The sequence below is a fragment of the Cotesia glomerata genome, linkage group LG9 (assembly GCF_020080835.1).
Source record: "Cotesia glomerata isolate CgM1 linkage group LG9, MPM_Cglom_v2.3, whole genome shotgun sequence".
Taxonomy (NCBI): Eukaryota; Metazoa; Arthropoda; class Insecta; order Hymenoptera; family Braconidae; genus Cotesia; species Cotesia glomerata.
The window spans coordinates 18,879,324-18,899,608 of NC_058166.1; the positions used below are offsets into that span (position 1 = coordinate 18,879,324).

At 28.6% G+C, this 20,285-nt stretch overlaps 2 protein-coding genes across 2 annotated transcripts in view; one reads left to right on the forward strand and one right to left on the reverse strand.

The window, feature by feature from the left end:
* LOC123271527 (lysine-specific histone demethylase 1A) overlaps positions 1–20,285 on the reverse strand; it is a 265,522-nt gene that overhangs the window by 67,264 nt on the left and 177,973 nt on the right. The window lies entirely within an intron of this gene.
* LOC123271531 (transcription factor IIIB 90 kDa subunit-like) lies at positions 5,162–10,063 on the forward strand. Its single transcript, XM_044737874.1, has 3 exons — positions 5,162–5,366; positions 6,682–7,695; positions 8,884–10,063. The coding sequence occupies exons 2-3, from the start codon at positions 6,689–6,691 to the stop codon at positions 9,782–9,784; spliced, it is 1,908 nt and encodes a 635-aa protein (XP_044593809.1). The 5' UTR covers positions 5,162–5,366; positions 6,682–6,688; the 3' UTR covers positions 9,785–10,063.

The window sequence follows — 20,285 nt, forward strand, 5'->3', positions numbered from 1 at the left end:
ATAGATCAATAACCGACTTAAATACGTTATTTTGAGTACCATCATGCTTCACTAATTGTTATTTTGGTTTTTAAGTTTGATGATAATGAAAATTTGAAGGGTGCTTTTTTGAAGCTAACTAATTTTGCAGAATAATGGGTCATTTTTGGACTAAAAGGAGCAGTAGACATAGAAATTGAAGCTTATTTGAACATATATCAAGCTAGTATGGACTTCCATCAAACATTGACTCATTATTCAAGCAAAAAAATTTAATTATGGTACTAAATTTGTTTTTTTTAGTAAATTCAGTAAATTTAATTTTTTAAAGAAAAAATAGTATACAAATTAATAAAATTTAATTTTTTAGTGAAAATACTATCCATTAAAAAGGTTAATTGAATACTTGATACAAATTAAACTTTAAATATCAAATAAAACTTTAAATACAAATTAAACTTTATTTAAAAATAAAAAATCGTAAAAGTTTTATAAAAATTCAAAAGTAAAGTAAGGCTTTAAATTAGCGGGTCATAAAGAACAATTACACGAGCCCTAAATCTACGTGGGGATTTTTTTATCATGAGAAACTTTAATTCTCACGAAAGACTGGACACATAATCCTGGACGTTGGACACCGCGATGAGACAGATGGGCTCAGAGAGGAGTAGGAGGAGGAGGAAGTTGGGAAAAAGGAAAAATTCAGCACACGTGCAGTAGCATGTACGCATTTGGTGTGTGTGACAGACCGCTTTATTGCCCGACTGTAAGCTCAGGATTGCAGTTTGCTGCACAGTGCAGGTACAACCGAGTAGAGCTCGAACTTGTATCAAGTTGACCCTTGTCCGACCCTGTCCCACCGCGGCTACGCAAAAATGATAAATGCAATCTATGAACCGATCTATGCTCCGCAAACCACCGGCGTTACTTTACAGCCTACACTTCATTTCAGAGAACTACATCATTATTATTATTTTATAATAATAATAATTGTAAATAAATAATAATAATAATGATAGTATTTTTTTTAATTGAATACGTTAGTTTTGTCTAATCAATTAAAAATGGTTATAACTCCTGAAATATTGAGTTTTGAGAAAAATCATAAGAGATCAAAATTTTAGCTTATAAAATTTCCTACAAAAAACGTTTTTGTATTATAGGGCTATCTTCAATATTTTAGGAGATACAGTAGCTTGAAAAGTATTTACTTAGTGAATTATAAATAAATAAAATTTTGCTTTATTAAATAATGAATTTTGTTAAATTGCACTGTACTTTTTTAATTATTGACTTTTTTAAAGATATAAGCTCATTCCGATGTTACACTCATCAAGAGCTTTCATTTGAGTACCCACATCAATTTTTCATATGTTTTTCATATATACATATATATATAATATATATTTTAAAGATATAAGCTCATCCCGATGTTCTACTCATCAAAAGCTTTTATTTGAATACCCACATGCATTTTTGATATATTTTTCACATATACATATATATAATTTATATAAATATATGAAATATATGAAAAATTGATGTGGGTGCTCAAATGAAAGGTTTCGATAAGTGTAATATCAGTGTAAGCTTATATCTTTAAAAATGTCAATAGTTCACGAGATACAGCGTCATTTCTTAATTATCTAGTCACTATAAAAAATGGTCATAACTTCTGAAATATTGATTTTTGAGAAAAATCATAAGAGACTAAAATTAGTAGCTTACTAAATTTGCTACAAAAAATGTTTTTATATTATGGGGCTATCTTCGATATTTTAGGAGATAATAATAAATTTAAAAGTAAAAAATGTTTGACTTAAATAATGATCATACAGCGAAAGATGAAAAATCATCTAGTCATTGCAAAAATGTTCATAACTCCTGAAGTGTTGATTTTTGGAAAAAATTATGAGACCAAAATTGTAGCTTAGAAAATTTCCTTCAAAAAACGTTTTTATATTACAGGGTTATCTTCAATATTTCATAATATATAAGCTTTCTTTGGAACCAAAAAAATATTTGAAAGTTAAAAATATCATTAGAAATTCACAACAATAATTAAAGTTAAATGCTAGGTAAATAAAATAAACTAAAAAACGAAAGAATTTTCTGGCGAGTGAATCATAGATTGGATCTGGTAACAAGTATAGTGTTGGCTATAAAAAACGAGCGGGCACGGCACGCGAACCCTCCGAGCGAACACACGTGGCCGTACTGGATATCTGAGGGCTCTCTCTTCAGTACGAGTTAGAGTACGGGTACAACTTTACAGCGACCTGATATCCTCTTATACGATACTATCCGTACACATGCACAATATATACAATATAACTTGGATATAATGCTGGTAAGTCCTCTCACTTGCGCTCATTACCGATCCAACAAGACACAGGACCTAAGCTGCCTGGCTAAGACTCTCCGGTTTAGTTACTCGCTATTTTATGGAGAACATTTCCAGAAAAATAAATTTATTTGAATCTCGAATTAAGAAAATCATTTTTTGCCGAGAAAATTTTTTTAGTTAAAAAATTTTCATTTTTTTATCCAATTTTAAAATTTTTAAAAAAGATTCAAATTATTTTTTATTTTTTGAAAAATTATGAAATTTTGCGTTGAAAATTTTTAAAAATAAAATTATTTGGATATTTTTTTGAATTAATTTTATTTTTTATTTTTCAGACAGAATATATTGAAAAAAATTTCAAACTCAAGGACGAATTTAAAAAAAAATGGGAAAAAAACAAACTGATAGTAGTCGCCGGTAAGAGAGTAACTCTGCAATTCTTTGGTCCGTATCTGGAGGCCTTAGGAGGGAGGATGGAGGATGGAGGATGATGTTGGTCCATGCGAGTGTCGGGTCGTAGACCACAGAGTCAGCGCCGAGCAGCGGGCAGCAGGCAACCAACCGGTCAAGCAACTTTTTAACGAGCTGCGGTTTAGTGTGCATGAGAGAAGTTTTAACCGAGCAGAGATGAGGACGAGGATGAGAGCGGCCCCGAGAAGAAGACGAACAACAAGGAGAACAAGAACAAGAGGAAGAGTTGGATTCAGGAAAACCGAGTACCAGCATCAGAGCTCTCCTCTGCCTCTGTACTGCTTAAACCCAGCCGAGCTCACCTTCACCTTGCCGTTGCTTCTTTGCTCCTTAACAATCCACGCAACCTGGATCATACATATATGTCTATATATCTATACAAATCGAATCATAAAAATTGAGAACAATTTTTGAATTCATTTTAATTTAAAAATTTTTTTAAATGGTTCAAGAATTTTTTTTTAAATAATTAATTAAGTTATTTTTTGTTTTAGAGAATGTGTGGCAAAATTTTAAAAATTAAATTCTTTTTTTGAGTATAAATTATGAAAAAATTGAATGATTACTATTTTTATTGGGCGAATTTTAATATTTAGGTGCATTGACAAAAAAACAGATTAATTATAGTATGAAAATTAAATTAACCGGCATCTGAAAAATTTTAGAAATTTTTTATTGATAAAAATTATAAGAAAAAAATCAAAAGAAAAAATTTTACATGTAAAAAATTTGAAAAATTCTAAGTGCAAGTTTTTAAAAATATTTTTTACTTTCTATGGATTAATAGTTTAATTGATTCATAGTTTCGATTGATAAATAATTTTTATTAATTTAAATAATAAAAAATTGTCAAATGTCTGCTAATTGTAGTTTACGCAATTGAAATTTTAAAAATAGAAGAAATTAAACTAGCTCTAAAAAATTATGTTTAAAAAATTTAATTTATAATTTTTTAGTTTCTAAAGATGAAAATTCTTGTAGAAAATTTATTTTGCTATTATTTATTGATTAAAAAAAATTCTATAAATCATCAAAAGTCTCTCAATTTTAGCATCATAATTTTTAATATTAAATTTTGTTCATAAAAGACTAAAAAAAAGTATTAAGATAAGTTTTAAATTCAATAAAATAATCAATTGATAAAAAATTATACTCATTAATTTATTATAAGCTTCATTTTAATCAAATGACTGACAATTTTTATCATAAATAAATTATTATAGAAAAAATATTTATTAAAATTTTTTTTACTAATAATTTAATTGATTTAAATAATAAAAAATTGTAAAAGAAAATAAACTAGCTCTAAAATTATGTTAAAAAAATTAAATTCATGATTTTTTTAGTTTCTAAAGATGAAATTCTAGTAGAAAATTTTTTCACTATTATTTATTGATTAAAAAAAATTCTATAAACCATCAAAAGTCTCTTAACTTCCGTATCATAATTTTTAACATTAAATTTTGTTCATAAAAGACTAAAAAAAAGTATTATAAGTTTTAAATTCAACAAAATAATTAATTGATAAAAAATTATATTAATTAATTTATTATAAGCTTCATTTTAATCAAATGACTGACATTTTTATCATAAATAAATTATTATAGAAAAAATATTTATTAAAATTTTTTTTACTAATAATTTAATTGATTTAAATAATAAAAAATTGTAAAAGAAAATAAACTAGCTCTAAAATTATGTTAAAAAAATTAAATTCATGATTTTTTTAGTTTCTAAAGATGAAATTCTAGTAGAAAATTTTTTCACTATTATTTATAGATTAAAAAAATTCTATAAACCATCAAAAGTCTCTTAATTTCAGTATCATAATTTTTAATATTAAATTTTGTTAATAAAAGACTAAAAAAAATGTATTAAGATAAGTTTTAAATTCAATAAAATAATTTATTAATTAATTTATTATAAGCTTAATTTTAATTAAATGACAATTTTTATCATAAATTAATTATAAAAAAAATATTAATTAAACTTAAAATTTTTTTTTACTTATAATTTGTTATAAAAATCTAAAAAATGGTAAATTGTCTGCTGATATTTCAGTATCATTAAACAAAATAAATAAAACAATTAATTTATGAATGCATAATTGTATTAATTATCATTTTATGCCTCGTTTTAATTAAATGAATGAATACGATAAAAGATAAATAAAATAATGATAATAAAAGAGCCACTGCAGTAAAATCTCAATAAAATGTCTTAGGTTGTCTTTTTCGCTCTTGACAGCAACTTGCGGAAGAGTTGAGATACAACTACGAAACTTTATTGAGTTTTTATTCTCCATTACTGTTACTTGGGTAGTGTCCTCACATGTTGCGACGGGTTTCGCGCACGCGCAATTAATTTGTCAAAATGGCTGCCCCCGTGGTAACCACATGGCGTATTTCATCATCCGAGTCATGTCCATGTGTTAACCGTATTGTGTCTGGTTTATTTACACGAGTCACATTCCACGTGATAGTCGGTCTAATTAATTACTTATTTAATTAAATAGTGTTTTTATTGTGTATATAATTTAATATTTAATATTTTAGTGTCTTATTCATTTGTAAGTAAAGTTCAAGTTTTTATTATTTAATCTTGGGATTTTTATTTTAAATTTAATTCGATAGATTTATTTATTTATTTATTTATTTATTTATGAATTTTGACATTTAATTATTTTTAAGATTTTTATTTTTTTTTTTTTTTTTAAATGAATCATGATTTAAAATTATATGTATAATAATTATGAAAATTTTATAAAAATTAATTTAGCAGATATTTAGTAAATTTTAGAACTTGTTAACAAATAAATTATATAAAAAAAAAATAATTGACTTGTAATTAAAAATGCATTTTTTAGAATTAATTTAATTGTTAAATAAAATTAAAAATTTGTCCAGTGACAGCTAACTTTAATGTCATGGAAATTTTTTGACAGATTGTTCTAATTATGATACTAAAATTAGCCGACAAATGTCAATTTTTTTAATTTTTTATAACAAATAAATAACACTAAAAAAAATAAACTTGTAAAAATTTCCAATAATTTTTTATAATTTTTATATGTGGAATTTTTTTATTCAATTTATTTCATAATAATTTTATAGTTATAAAATTAAAAAAAAATTTTTAATCTGTCAGCTGATTTAAATAAAACTAATTTAAAAATTGTGTTTATAACAAGTTAATAATCTTTAATTAAAATTCTTACTTTTTTTTTTATTTTTTAATATTAATTGAATTTTTATGAAAATTAAGTTAGCCGACACTCAAAAATTTTTGATTTTTTTTATAAATTAGAAATTAGACCTAAAAAACTATTTTTAAAAAATTCCACTTATAATTTTAAAAATTTTCATGTGAAAATTTTTGTTTTAATTTTTTAAAAATTATTTTTCAATAATATAAATTATAAAAATTTTCAAATGTCGGCTAATTTAATTTTCATTTAATTTTTTACTTCTACAAATATTTAATTAAAAAAAAAATTATAAGTTTAAATTCAATACTTTTTTTTTAATCTTCAATAAAATTTTCTTTTATTTCATAAGATTAAGTCTAATATTTTTTTCAATTTGTAATTATCATTAAATTTCTTTTAATTCTATTAAAATTTCATTATTTGTCAAGAAAAACTCCAAAAAATTAAATTTCTAAATTTTTGATAATTCCTTATGAGATTTTTAAATAAAAAATTTTCTGAACATTAAAATATTTTCATTTCATTGAAAGTTTAATATAAATAAAAGAAATTAAAAAATTCAAGTTCCATTTAAAAAAAAAATTTTTTAATTAAAATTTTTCCCTTTGATCTAAAAAGAATTTTCAATATTTTCTTTCAAAAAAATATTCTTCACGCAAAAAAATTATAATTCCAGTAAAAAAATGTCGCCAAAATGTCCAAAATGCGGATGTACAGAGCTGGACACAGATCCATCCCGTGGAGACACAGTCTGTACCAACTGCGGGCTGGTAACAGAAGACCAGATGCTAGTGAACGAAGTAGAGTTCACCCAAACAGCCTCAGGCCAATCCGAAGCAGTCGGTCAGTTCCTCGGTACAGACATGAGAGCTCCAAGAGTTGGCCAGCTCCACGGGCAATCATCGCGAGAGCTAACTGTGTACAGAGCGCGAAAGGACATCGCGCATCTCTGCAAGCAGCTGAGCATGTCTGGTCATCAAGTGGAGCTAGCTACGAATTTTTACAAGCAAGTCCTCCACCGGAACCTGACCCGGGGTCGGAAGCAGGTCTTGACCTACGCGGGTTGCATTTACTTGACCTGCAGAATCGAGAAAACTCCCCACCTGCTGATCGACATCAGCGACATCACCCAGATCGACGTCTACGAATTGGGCAGAACGTACCTGCACTTCGTGAAAGCTCTGTACCTGGAGAACTCCGTGGACGGAGCGATTAGCATCGACTCTGAAGACGGCGGCAATGAATGCATCAAAGCAGTGGATCCTTGCTTGTATGTGATGCGATTCGCGGAGAAACTTGAGTTCGGGACCGAGAAGATGAAGGTAGTGAAAACTGCGCTCAGGCTCGTGGCCAGGATGAAGAAGGACAATATTCACACCGGGAGAAGACCTTCAGGAATTTGTGGGGCTGCTTTGCTGATTGCGGCTCGCATGCATGACTTTAATAGGACTGTTGGGGATATCATTAAGGTGGTCAAGATTCATGAGTCGACTTTGAGGAAGAGGTTGCTGGAGTTTGGAGAAACTTCGGCTAGTGCCTTGACTCTGGATGACTTTGATTCCATTGATTTCGCGGAGGAAGAAGACCCCCCGGCGTTCAAAGCTGCGAGGAAGGCGGAAGAGAGCTTGAGGGAGGCTGATTTCATGGAGATCGGAGGGGAGTTCACTGATCTTCAGAAGGAAATTGATAAGTAAGTTTCAGGATTTTGGTTATTTTTTATTATTAAATGTTCACTTGATGAAAAAATAATGATGGAAAAATTTATCCATCTTTTTGGCTTTAGATCACAAAATTTTCAAAGTCCTGCAGCTAAAAGGATGTACAAAAAAAATTAACTTGAATTAAGAAAATAATTTTGAAGAAAATAATTTTGAGTTAAAAAATTTTTAATGAAGAAATTTTTCTTGATTTAAGTTAATTTTTATTGATTCAAATAATAAAAATTATTTTATTGGTTCAAGAATTTTTCTTTTGATTCAAATCAATTTTTTTTTTCAGTGTACATTTTTAAATATAGGGTAGAAGTACCGGTTTTGGCCATTTTAGGACCATTTTTTGGCCACTTGATATTTTAGTTAACTAGAAATTTGAATAGCGCGCTACGCGCGCACCTTTCGTTTGGCCAATAAGGAATCAGGTCCCATTTTTTGCGAATTTCGACTATTGACTCTCAATAATTTTTATTGTAGGGATTTGTAAAAAATTTAACTATTCTAGTAGAATTTTTATAGAATTTATGAATTAGTATATTTATACGAATTAAATTCATAAAGTCTTGCGCTTATAGAAATATTTATACAATAATTTGAAAATAAAGTGGCCAAAAAAAGTACACTGGCCACATATGGTACTTCTACTTTACGCCTTTTTGGCTTTTGGAATTTTTTTTAAGCTTATAATATGTTTGCAAAATGATTGGCAATAATAAAAAAATTTTTCTAAGGTAAAAGACCCCATTAATGGCACCTTTAACCCCTATTAGTGGCATTTTTTCTTTCGGTGAAACAATGTTCTACTTGGAATAAACATTAAAAATTTTTTTGATCTAAAGGTCTTAAAGATTAGAAATAATGTATTTATTATTGCAATTAGTGATTTAATTAATTGAATAAGTACCAAAATCAAAGAAAGTGTCAGTAATGGGGTCTTTTACCCTATGCCTTTTTGGCATTTATCACGGGATTAATATAAAAAAATGAAAATTTCAAAATATTTTTTTCTTTAAAAATATAAAATTTTTCAATAAAAATTGATAATTTTTTTTACAAAATTAAACTTCAAATTACTAAAAAATAGAAAAAAATTCTTGACAATTAAAAAGAAATTTAATCTATTAAAAAACCCTTCAAGTTTAAACTTAAATAAAATTTTCCCTTAGATACTTAAGCGAACAACAGCAACGATCAAAAAAGCGTTCATTGGGCATCATGTTGGGCACCGATTACGAAGAAGACGCCGAGGTGGACCGCTTTATCGAAAGTACCACCCGCGAAATAGCGGAAAATTTCGTTGAAGAACGTGGATTGGGCCCCGACATTTCTTCTATGGGCCTCCCGAACAATTTCTTTGACCGCCGGGTGGTCAAAGAAGGGAGCAGGTTTGAAAAATACAACAACGAGTCGGGAGAAATCGACCTTGAGGGGCTGGACGACGAAGAACTGGACGAGTATATTCTAAAAGATGCGGACGTGGTGAAGAAGACTGAACTGTGGACTGTTTGCAACGCCGAGTACCTGGAGCTCCAGAGGAAGAAAGAGGAGCAAAGGCTGAAGGACGAAGAAGAGGGAAAGCCGCCACCAAAGAAGCGGAGGGTCCCCAGGAAGAAGGAGCCCGCTAATTCCGCGGGGGAGGCTCTGGAGAACCTTATTAAGGAGAAGAAACTGTCAAAGAAACTCAATTATGACGTCATTGAGCAATTGAAGGGAGAGACTAGCATCAGCTTTGGGAGCAAAAAATCTATTGGGAATAATTATGGATCTGTTGGATTTGGTGCAGAAGGGGAAGAAGAAGATGATTATCAAGAAGAAGATTATCCAGAGGAAGATGAAACTGAAGTTGAGCCTAGTCAGGCGAATGGTGATCATGATCAAGAAGATGAAGTTCAAGAAAAAGAAGCGGAGGAGGAAAATGATTATAATTATGAAGGTAATGGTGATGATTATGACGACTATGATGATGAAGAAGATGATACGCCACAGTGGAAGAAAATGCTGAAGAAAATTGAAGGCGATGATGGTGATGAAGCAGGTTATGATGAGGAAGACTATGAAGAGTATTGATTAAGCTTAAGCTGGTTAGGATTCATTTTTAGGGAGCTTGTTGATAATAATGCTTGTTGAGTTTTTGTTACTTTGGAGTTCATGTCGCAAATTAAGCTAATATTTATTTTTGTTGCTAAGCAGTGATTAAGTTTTAGTTTGGAATTTAAGCTGTTGAAAAACTATGTTCTCTGGAATATTTTTTTATTATGATTGTAAATGTTCTCGTTTGAGGGCGAATGAATTTGTTGTTATTAAGCTTGTTGAAAGTGAGCGAATAAAATGTTGATGAATAAAATATTTTGTGGATTTTTTTTCAATAATTTCAATTCTTTTGTTTGTATATCGATACTGGCATTCTAATACGTTGTATCCCACATTTAGAAAATCTTACAGCAGACGATAAAAACAGTTCATTTTTAACATTGATTAAATGGAATTCTACGGATGAAAATATTTATTTAAAGATAGTTATTAAACTATTTGACCTTTAAATTTTTAAAATGACTTGCTTAATATTGTTATGATTCTATTTTTCAAAAAAAGTCAATATGTCAAATTTTGTGGGATATGACGTATTAGAATGACAGTATCGATGTATAGTAGACTGTGCCGAAATGTAACTTCCGTGATGGATCTCTTATAATTGAAATTTTGAGTTCCGCTTTTAACAGGAGTTGTATTTGAGCATTTCCCGACATATTTTGAACAGAAGGGATTTACTTGATTCTCATAGAATTTTTTACAGGAGCTTGATTTGGATACTTCCGGCCAAATTTTGAAATTTTAGCGGAAATGCCCAAATCAAGCTCCTGTAAAAAATTCTATGAAAATAAAATAAATTCCTTATGCTCAAAATATGTCAGAAAATGCCCAAACACAACTCCTTTTAAAAGCGGAACTCAAAATTCCAATTTTAAGAGGTCCATTGGCACACCCTAATATATAGCTATACAGTTTACATGGAGTGACTGCTTTTCAATTCTTTTCAATCAGTATTCTTAACCAGGGTTATGATTATTTTTGAGAGAATTGGAATTCTGGGGTAAGTATAAAGAGAGTGATAAAATTGTAATTTCCGATTTGTGGGAAATTTGATGCTCTAAAAAAAAGGTTTCGATGAATTTTGTCATATTTTTGATATTTTGGTTGAAATTTGAAAAAAATCTTAAGAAGTCAAAAAAATACAGGTTCAAATTTAAAATTCAGTTATGAGTTAGTTTTCAAAACTTCGAAAAATCATAAGAGACCTTTTTTTGTAGAGAATCAAATTTTCTACAAAAAATGGTATTTGTCAATTTTTTCATATTTTTGATATTTTGGACAAAATTTCAAAAAAACTTTGAGTAATTAGGAAAATATATGGCCACATTTAAAAACCAAAATTACAAATGAAATATCAAAAAAAACGAAAAAATTACTAGAGCTTTTTTGAAAAAAATTCAATTTTCTATAAATTAGGTCCTTGTCAATTTTATCAAAATTTTGATACTAGAATCTGATTTGCGCACGCAAGCGCGCGCCTGACTATAGAGTTTGCATATATTTTCACGCTTATGATATATTCGACGAATGACGTTACGAATAGTTTGATGCCACATACATTTCATCTCAATTTTATATTAGGACTAGAATTTAAATTTGCGCGCGCCTGACCATAGACTTTGCATATATTTTAATGCTTATGATATATTCGACCAATCACGTTACGAATAGTTTGATGCCACATACATTTCATCTCTTTTTTATTATGGGATTTTGGTCAAAAATTCAAAAACATCTTAAAAAATAAAAAAAAACACGTATTCAAATTAAAAATTCAAAATTATAGGTTTAATTATCAAAAATCCAAAAAATCATAAGACTTTTTTTTAAGGAAATTTAATTTTTTACAAAAAAGGTCAAAATTTTTTACTTTGGTCAAAATTTCAAAAAAACCTCAAGAAGTAAAGAAAACTAATTATTCAAAATTCTAAATGAAATATCAAGTGATTATTATTAATATTATTAACTTGGATAAGTTAAAAAAAAAAATAGGTGTTGAAAGGCGATAAATGAAAATAAAAATGTAGAGGGAATGAGACGGTTGCTGAAACGATTAAATGATACGGAGGGATTACAATTAGGAACGGCGAGAAGCGAGGAAATGTGTGTCGGCGATGATGGACGTTAATAACCGGCAGGATAACTTTTATCGACACCAGTACAAGTACGTAAGTCCTGGCTATGTTCCCTCGATCCTCTGTCTCTACTTCTGCAGACGAGAGTTTGGCCCTGCAAGTCTCCAAGTCTGTTAATTCACATCCGCGACCATCAATAAAAATTGTCAATCCTCTTAATCTGCGAATAAATCTTCCTCCAAGTATTAATAATTATAATTAATATTTTCCGCGACTAATTAAAAGAAAAAAAAAATATCAGAAATTAAAAAATTCAAATTTGGTCAGAAGATTTGCTCGTGTCAAACAGCAATTGGTTATCATGCCTGGAACTATAACATACGAGGCAAAGTGATGCGTGTGAGACGTACATGAACTTGATAATCTGTTGGTAGAAAATTAGTTTGCGTGCATCCGGTTGGCTATTGCAAATCTTCCTTTTTATAATCTCTCTAAACTCCATAGTAGATTATTTTTAGTTTTGTTTTTATCTCTTACTCTTACTCCTCGCAAAGATTTCCAAGACTGAAGTGCAAAGATGAGCTTATATTAGCTGGGAAGTTGGATGCTAAATCACAATAGCTGTAATTCAGAAGTCCATTTTAATTTTCCACGGCAGCCTCTTCTACTCAGTTGCGCGTTTTTTTTTTTTTAATATAATTCGCGGGCGGGATTATTAGCGGTAATTGAGTGTTGTAAATTTATTTCCTCTTTAGGAACTGGAAAATTCAAGCTGTTTTTTTCTACCGGTCTGGTAATTATTGTTTGAATTTTTTAAATATGATGTAGATTTTTTTTATAGATCCCAAAAAGTTGCAGAATCGTTTAAATTAATGCAGTAAAATTGAAAGTAATAATTATCAGATCGTTTAAGAATTTATTTTTTAATTATTAAAGTTATGATCTAAATATCAAAAATACAAAAAAATTATTAAAGATTTTATTTTCTACAAGCAAGGTTCTTTTTAATTTTTTCATATTTTTGAAATTTTGGTCAAAATTTCACAAAAATCTTAAGAAATCCGAAAACTATATGTTTAAATTTAGATATCAAAATTCTGGGTTAAATATAAAAAATATCAAATAATTGTAAGAGAGCTTTCTTGTAGAAATTTTGATCCTTTACAAGAAAGGTTTTTTTTCAATATTTTCATATTTTTGATATTTTGGTCAAAATTTCAAAAAAATTTTAAGAATTCAAAAAATCATTATTTCAAAATTAAAAAACAAAAATTATAAATTAAATATGAAAAATTATAAGAGACTTTTTTTTAAGAAAATTTAATTCTCCAAAAAAAAAACGTTCTTATTAATTTTATCATATCTTTAATATTTTGGTTAAAATTTCAAAAAATTATCAAGAAATCATTGGTCATTATTTTCACTTTAATTTTTAACCAATATTTCACGGCTGCCCAATTTTAAAACACAGTAACTGCAAAATTTTTATACCTTATTTTTTTTTAATGTTGCTGCATTTTTTATAACTTTTAGACTTTAAATTGAAATTTCAACTACGCTGATAGAAGGATTTTTTTATAGTTAAAAATATTTGTTAATATTTAACAAATCATTTATTAGAGACCACTTTTTAATCCTTAACAAATATTTCTTAGTATTTAAAAAGATTTATTAATATTTAATAAATAAATTAATATCAGATTTATTAAATACAAACAAATCATTTTAAATACTAAGAAATATTTATTTAATATTAAAAAATGATCTCTAATAAATGATTTCGGCTGCCCAATTTCAAAACACAGTAACTAAAATTTAGAAATTTAAAAAAATTTTTCTTATTAATAAAAAGTTTGCCTGCCAAATTGATGAAAAATTTGATTTATGAATAGAAAATACTTGAATATAAATATTTTTAAGAAAAAATACTTGAAATTAAGGTCTAAAAGTTATAAAAAATGCAGCAATATTAAAAAAAAATTAGGTATAAAAATTTTGTAGTTACTGTGTTTTAAAATTAGGCAGCCGATTTGTTAACTATTAAAAAATATTTTTTGATACAAAAAAAACCTTCTATCAGTGTATTTTTTCTTAAAAATATTTATATTCAAGCATTTTCTATTCATAATTCAAATTTTCGATCAATTTGGCGCGCAAACTTTTTTTTAATTAATAAGAAAAATTTTTAAAAATCTTAAAATCATCAGTTACTGTGTTTTGAAATTGGGCAGCCATTCACTTCATGGCAGGGTCTCAAATTTTCGATCATAAAAGTCATAATTTTGATAATAAATCAACAAAGAAGTCTCCAATAAATTAATGATCAACATAAAATGGACCAGCAAATAATTAAAAGCAAAAAAAGTAACTGGGACCGAAAAGCGACTTATAATTTATCTTATTAATTTGAAAGGCAATCAGATTGAGAAGTGTCGAGTTTGTCCCCCAGATGATGCGTTTTGAGATCTCATCGCTCAGGGTCTCGACTTATTCCCGGGCGTATCTTTTCCCTTTATTTTTTTTTATCACAATTTTATTTTTTGATCCTTTATTCTCAGGCGTCTTCTTGTTGGACGTTTTATCCGAAGCCTGAAGCTTGTTTTGTCTCGTCACCGTACAAGTAGACTGTATAAGTAGATGCTACAGTGACAAGATCTCTGATAAAAGTCTCTAGATTCCTAATAGTTTATTTTTGTTCCATTTCACTTTTATTGTTTTTATTTATTCGTTACTTACACTTGGAAACAAACTTCACGACGGAGAAGGTAGATAGAGAATTTAAAAACCCGGTTTATCGTTCATCCAGGTGAAGGTCGGCCTTTTTACACTCGTTTTTTTTTATTTTTTATTGTCTTTCAAATGTCGAGCGACTCTTTGTTGGTTACAGATAAGTTATTTCTTGTAAATGTCAACATAGGTGTGAAGTTATCTACTTATTTTTAAAGAGGGTGTGGAGCCGCCATTTTAATTACTGTCAGTCTTAAAATTATTTTTACAAAATTTTATAAAAATTTATCTATTGCGCAATAATCTAGATTATTAAGATAATAAGAAAAATATTGTGTCAAGGATAGTCATATGATAAAATTGGTTTTTTTTAGTAAAATTTAGTGTCATGGCAAAGGTATTGATTTGAATTTGTGCCTTTTTAAGGTTTCATATCATTCTCACCAATAGTTAATTTATTATAATAAGTATTTAGGTTGCATTCAAAAATTCTCTATCTCCAGATACATAATTAAGAAATTACCTTGTATCTAGTGAACTATTGACATTTTTAAAGATATAAGCTCATCTTGATGTTACACTCATCGAGACCTTTCATTTGAGTACCCACATCAATTTTTCATATATTTTATATATTTATATATATGTATATATGAAAAATATCAAAATGCATGTGGGTACTCAAATGAACGCTCTTGATGAGTGTAACATCGGGATGAGCTTATATCTTTAAAAATGTCAATAATTAAGAAATGACATTGTATTTTGTGAACTATTGACATTTTTAAAGATATAAGCTCACCGCGACATTACACTCATCGAGACCTTTCATTTGAGTACCCACATCAATTTTTCATATATTTATATATATTATATATATGTATATATGAAAAATATATCAAAAATGCATGTGGGTACTCAAATGAAAGCTCTTGATGAGTGTAACATCGGGATGAGCTTATATCTTTAAAAACATCAATAGTTAAGAAAAGCCATTGTATCTCGTGAACAATTGACATTTTTAACGATATAAGCTCATCCTGATGTTACACTCATCAAAATCTTTCATTTGAGTGCCCACATCAATTTTTCATATATTTCATATATTTATATATATATGTATATATGAAAAATATATCAAAAATGCATGTGGGTACTCAAATGAAAAGTCTTGATGAGTGTAGCATCGGGATGAGCTTATATCTTTAAAAACGTCAATATTTAAGAAAATACAGTGCAATTTAACAAAAGTCATTATTTAATAAAGCAAAATTTTATTTATTTATAGTTCACACTTTAGTTTAACATTTTTAACCTCAATAATACTACACTTAAAATAAATATTACTTTTATATATCAATTTCTATTTTAATTGTAAATAATTGTACTTAGATAAAAAATTGCGGAACTTTTTAATATCACTGCCAGTTTGAAACAAAATTTTTCTTTTGATGTGGAAAAATATGATATGTGATAGGTAACTTTGATTTGATATGAAATGAGAATCTATCTTGTGAAACAAAACTATATTCGCGTTCAGTGTTCTCTTGTTACATATGCATCGAAATATTTTATTCGGACTATTTTTCCAGCGGGTCTTATCACCGATCAGATTAAACAATTCATTTCCCATTCAACACATCCGATAAGAACTCTACAGCTTTTATATTTTTATAACTTTTCCGATGACCTGATTGATGAGTCCAATATTCCGGTGATGAAAGTCGTAATCTATTTTTATTAATCCACTATTCAGACCGTTGTGTCCATAGTGGTCGGAGAATCCGAGAATCTAGGTTACGTTGGAACCCACAAAAAATTTAATAAAAAAAACAAAAATTTTTTAAATAATTAAAATTTAAATGAAAAAAAAATTAAATTTTTCTGGTATGCAAAATTATGATATGAATGCGTTTTTATATTGGCGCGTTAGTTGCGTGTGTTATATTTTATATGTTATACGAGGCTTGCAGATGGACTAAAGTCCAAAAGTGAGGCCGTAAAAGACCGAACGGCCGTCGTAAAACCCACAGAGTTATACGCTCTCAGCTCTGACTCATTTAATTTGTTTAAACGAACTTCATGAAAGCTTCTTGCCATCTCGGTAAAGTGATTTATTGACTGTTTTAATTTTTTCAAAGTGTTATAAACGGCTCCCGCTTTGGTTTTATTCCCTCACCGGGCCTCATTTTTATTTAATTAAACAATAACCTCTTTTTATGTCAACATATTCCTCATTATTTTTTTCATTTCTTCCCGCTCAATTCCGCTGGTACTTAAATTTTTTCCCCCCGTAACTTTTCAGAATTTATTTTTAGTTAGACTGGTACCTCGTTATCCGAAAATCAGATTTTTTAATTAAATCATTGACTTTTTTTATTCTTCGTCTGGATTCTAAGAAACTAAATACTTCAAAGAGTAATTGGTAATTTTTTCATTAAAATCAAAAAATTTTATCAACTTCTTTTCTACGTCTCCATTTATTTAAAATTTTACCGCAAAAATCTCAAAAATTTGAAAGAACAATCTTTGAATAATTTCTTTTCAGCCAAACTATTAACTTTTTAATTCTTCGCCTGGGTTCTAAGAAACTACATACTTTGAAGAGTAATTGGTAATTTTTTCATGAAAATCAAAAAATTTTATCAACTTCTTTTCTACGTCTTCATTTATTGAAAATTTTACTAAAAAATTCTCAATAATTTGAAAGAACAATCTTTAAATAATGTTCTTTTAGCAAAACTATTAACTTTTTTAATTCTTCGCCTGGATTCTAAGAAACTACATACTTTTAAAAGTAATTGGTAATTTTTTCATTAAAATCAAAAAATTTTATCAACTTCTTTCCTACGCCTCCATTTATTTAAAACATTACCGCAAAAATCTGAAAAATTTGAAAGAACAACCTTTAAATAATTTTTTTCAGCAAAACTATTAACTTTTTTAATTCTTCGCCTGGATTCTAAGAAACTACATAGTTCAAAGAGTAATTGGTAATTTTTTCATTAAAATCAAAAAATTTTATCAACTTCTTTTCTACGCCCCCAAAAAATTTTCTAAAAATCAAAAATTTTTCCATCTCTAAACTTTGACTCTAAATAACTTTCTAACGGTTCAAATTTCGGAAAAATTGTAAGATACCTTTTTTGTAGAGAATTTAATTTCCTACAAAATCATACCTGAGTAGTTTAATTATTCTTCTCGGTTAACAAGCTATCAAAAAACAAAACGATAAAACTCTATTTATCTTTAACAAAATTTGGCTTTTTAGCGGAAAATTTCAAAGTTTTATTTAAAAAAAAATTATCACGAAATTTTTCTTAGATTTTCAATCAAGTAGTTCGCCTGATGATCGTTGCGGGTATCAGAGGGTAGAAAAGTGCACAAACGAGTGGAAGGAGCCATGTGAAGCCTTCACACAGAATATAATCGCGAATTGGAAGTAACTTCAATATACATGTGTGTATATATGTGTATATATTATATGTGTGTGCTTACGATACAAGTTTGAAGATGAGAGAGAGAACTAAGCGCGAGGCCAAGAGAAAGGGGGTAGGAGTATAATGAAAGGGTAACGGAGTACCGATAAATTCACTGGACCGCGGGATTTGTAAATTATACCCTTTCAATACTGATCCCTGTAAATAAATGAGCTTCGCCCCCACGCATGCCAGCGCACAGACACACAACACTCCGCAGTTTCTGTTTGTAGATGTGCGACACCGATTGCACTGATACCAACCGAGCTGAGCAGAAATGGTTGAGTAAAATAAAATAAAATAAAAAAATTGGGTGCCGGGGGAGAAAATTGTTGGAATTAAATGGATTAGGTTCAATGTGATATTTGGTTGGGCCATTGATTGCACTCTAATTGCTTTCGCTAACGATAATTGAATAAATACTTTGTACAAATAAAAAAATATTGGTTTATGGTACTGAGTAATCAGAAGTTGTTTTTTTTTTACTTTTGCTTTCTCGGGCGAGTGAATTTATTCGATAAAACTTATTGTTGATCAATTTTATTGGTTAAAGTTTTGTAATTTAGAAGGGAAAATTATTTCTTACCGTAAAACTCGAAATTGAAGGAGAATAATTAATTTGCTTACCTGCAACAAAAAAAAAAAGTAAATAATTGTTATAATTTGATATTTAATTTTTGAACATTTTGTTTTTTGAATTCTCTTGATAATTTAAAAATTTTTTACAAAATATTGAAATAAAAAAAATGATTGAAACTTTGATTTAATGAACTAATGAAAAAATTATTATTTTTTCATATTTTTGATATTTAATTTGTAATTTTAGTAATAATTTCTAAGCTTGAAGAGTTTGAGAAGATAAAAATCGGAGCCGAAGTTTACCCAACAAATATTTAGGTGCATACATCAAATGTATAATAATGAAGTCGACCGTAAAGTTTAGTTAGCTGGCGTAATGCATATGAATAAGCGGAGGCAGCTCGGGGCATGCAAACGTTTGTTGCCCGGCAGACGGGTGGGTAGTGGGTAGTCGCCTGAGACAAGACTGAGTCGTCTTCCTCTTCTCTGTTATGTGTTATGTTCGGGGTACGGATGAGGTGGCAATACCTTTGTTAGTACAGGGTTAATAGCAACCAAGACCTCGGGCTCGCTGACGGTCTCGTTAACGATTACGATAACTCTCCATCTCCATCTCCATCTCCATCTCGCTCCACTTTAGCTTATTTCGCAACCTCCTCCTCTTGGATTATTTTATCTTCTCACAACATTGCATCGTTTACATTACACGAGAAAAAATATTTTTATAAGATATGAAAGCACTTTTTTTTAATTATGATAAGATTTTTTTCTAAGTTTTTAAATAGTTTTATTTTAATATTAAATCAAGCTTCACATATGGTCACATATGACCATATAAAATCACATATTATGGTCATATAAGGTCATATCATATAAGGTCATATGTGATGACATATGATCGTATAAGGTCATATGTGATGTCAGAATATGAAATCAGACTTTAAATATTATCAAAGAAGACCACATATGATCATATAAAGTCATATATAACCACATAAGGTCATGTATGATTGCATAGTATGAAACCGGGCTTCATATATTGCCTTTTGATATCATATATGGTCACATATGACTATGAAAAACCACATATGATCATATAAAGTCATATATGACCATATAAAGGCATACATGATTTTATAGTATGAAATCAGGCTTCATATATGGTCTTTTGAGATCATATATGGTCATATATAACCATGGAAAGCCACATATGATCATATAAAGTCATATGTGACTACATAAGATCATGTATGATTTCATAATATGAAATCAGGCTTCATATATTGTCTTTTGAGATCATATATGGTCACATATGACCATATAAAATCATATATGGGCATATATGGCTATTTAAGGTCATATCTGATGCCATGGATCATTTATGATGTCAGATATGATTGCATATATTTCCATGTGACTTCTGAGTCAAAGTATTGAATATGTATGCGCTTCATATATTCCCACATATGGTATAAAAATTAAACAAGAAAAGAAGCGTATTTTCCGTATAATTATCTTTATGGGAAAAAATAATTAAAAATTTTTCATTTAAAAAATAGCAGGATAAAATTGAAGGGTAGAGTAAGGAGGCAGAAGGAAAAGGAAAAGAAAAAGGAG

Excerpts from the sequence above, each read along its gene's own strand:
- LOC123271531 (XM_044737874.1), top strand. The coding sequence starts at position 6,689 with ATGTCGCCAAAATGTCCAAAATGCGGATGTACAGAGCTGGACACAGAT. Across the intron at positions 7,696-8,883 it reads CTTCAGAAGGAAATTGATAA|ATACTTAAGCGAACAACAGC; the intron begins GTAAGTTTCAGG and ends ATTTTCCCTTAG.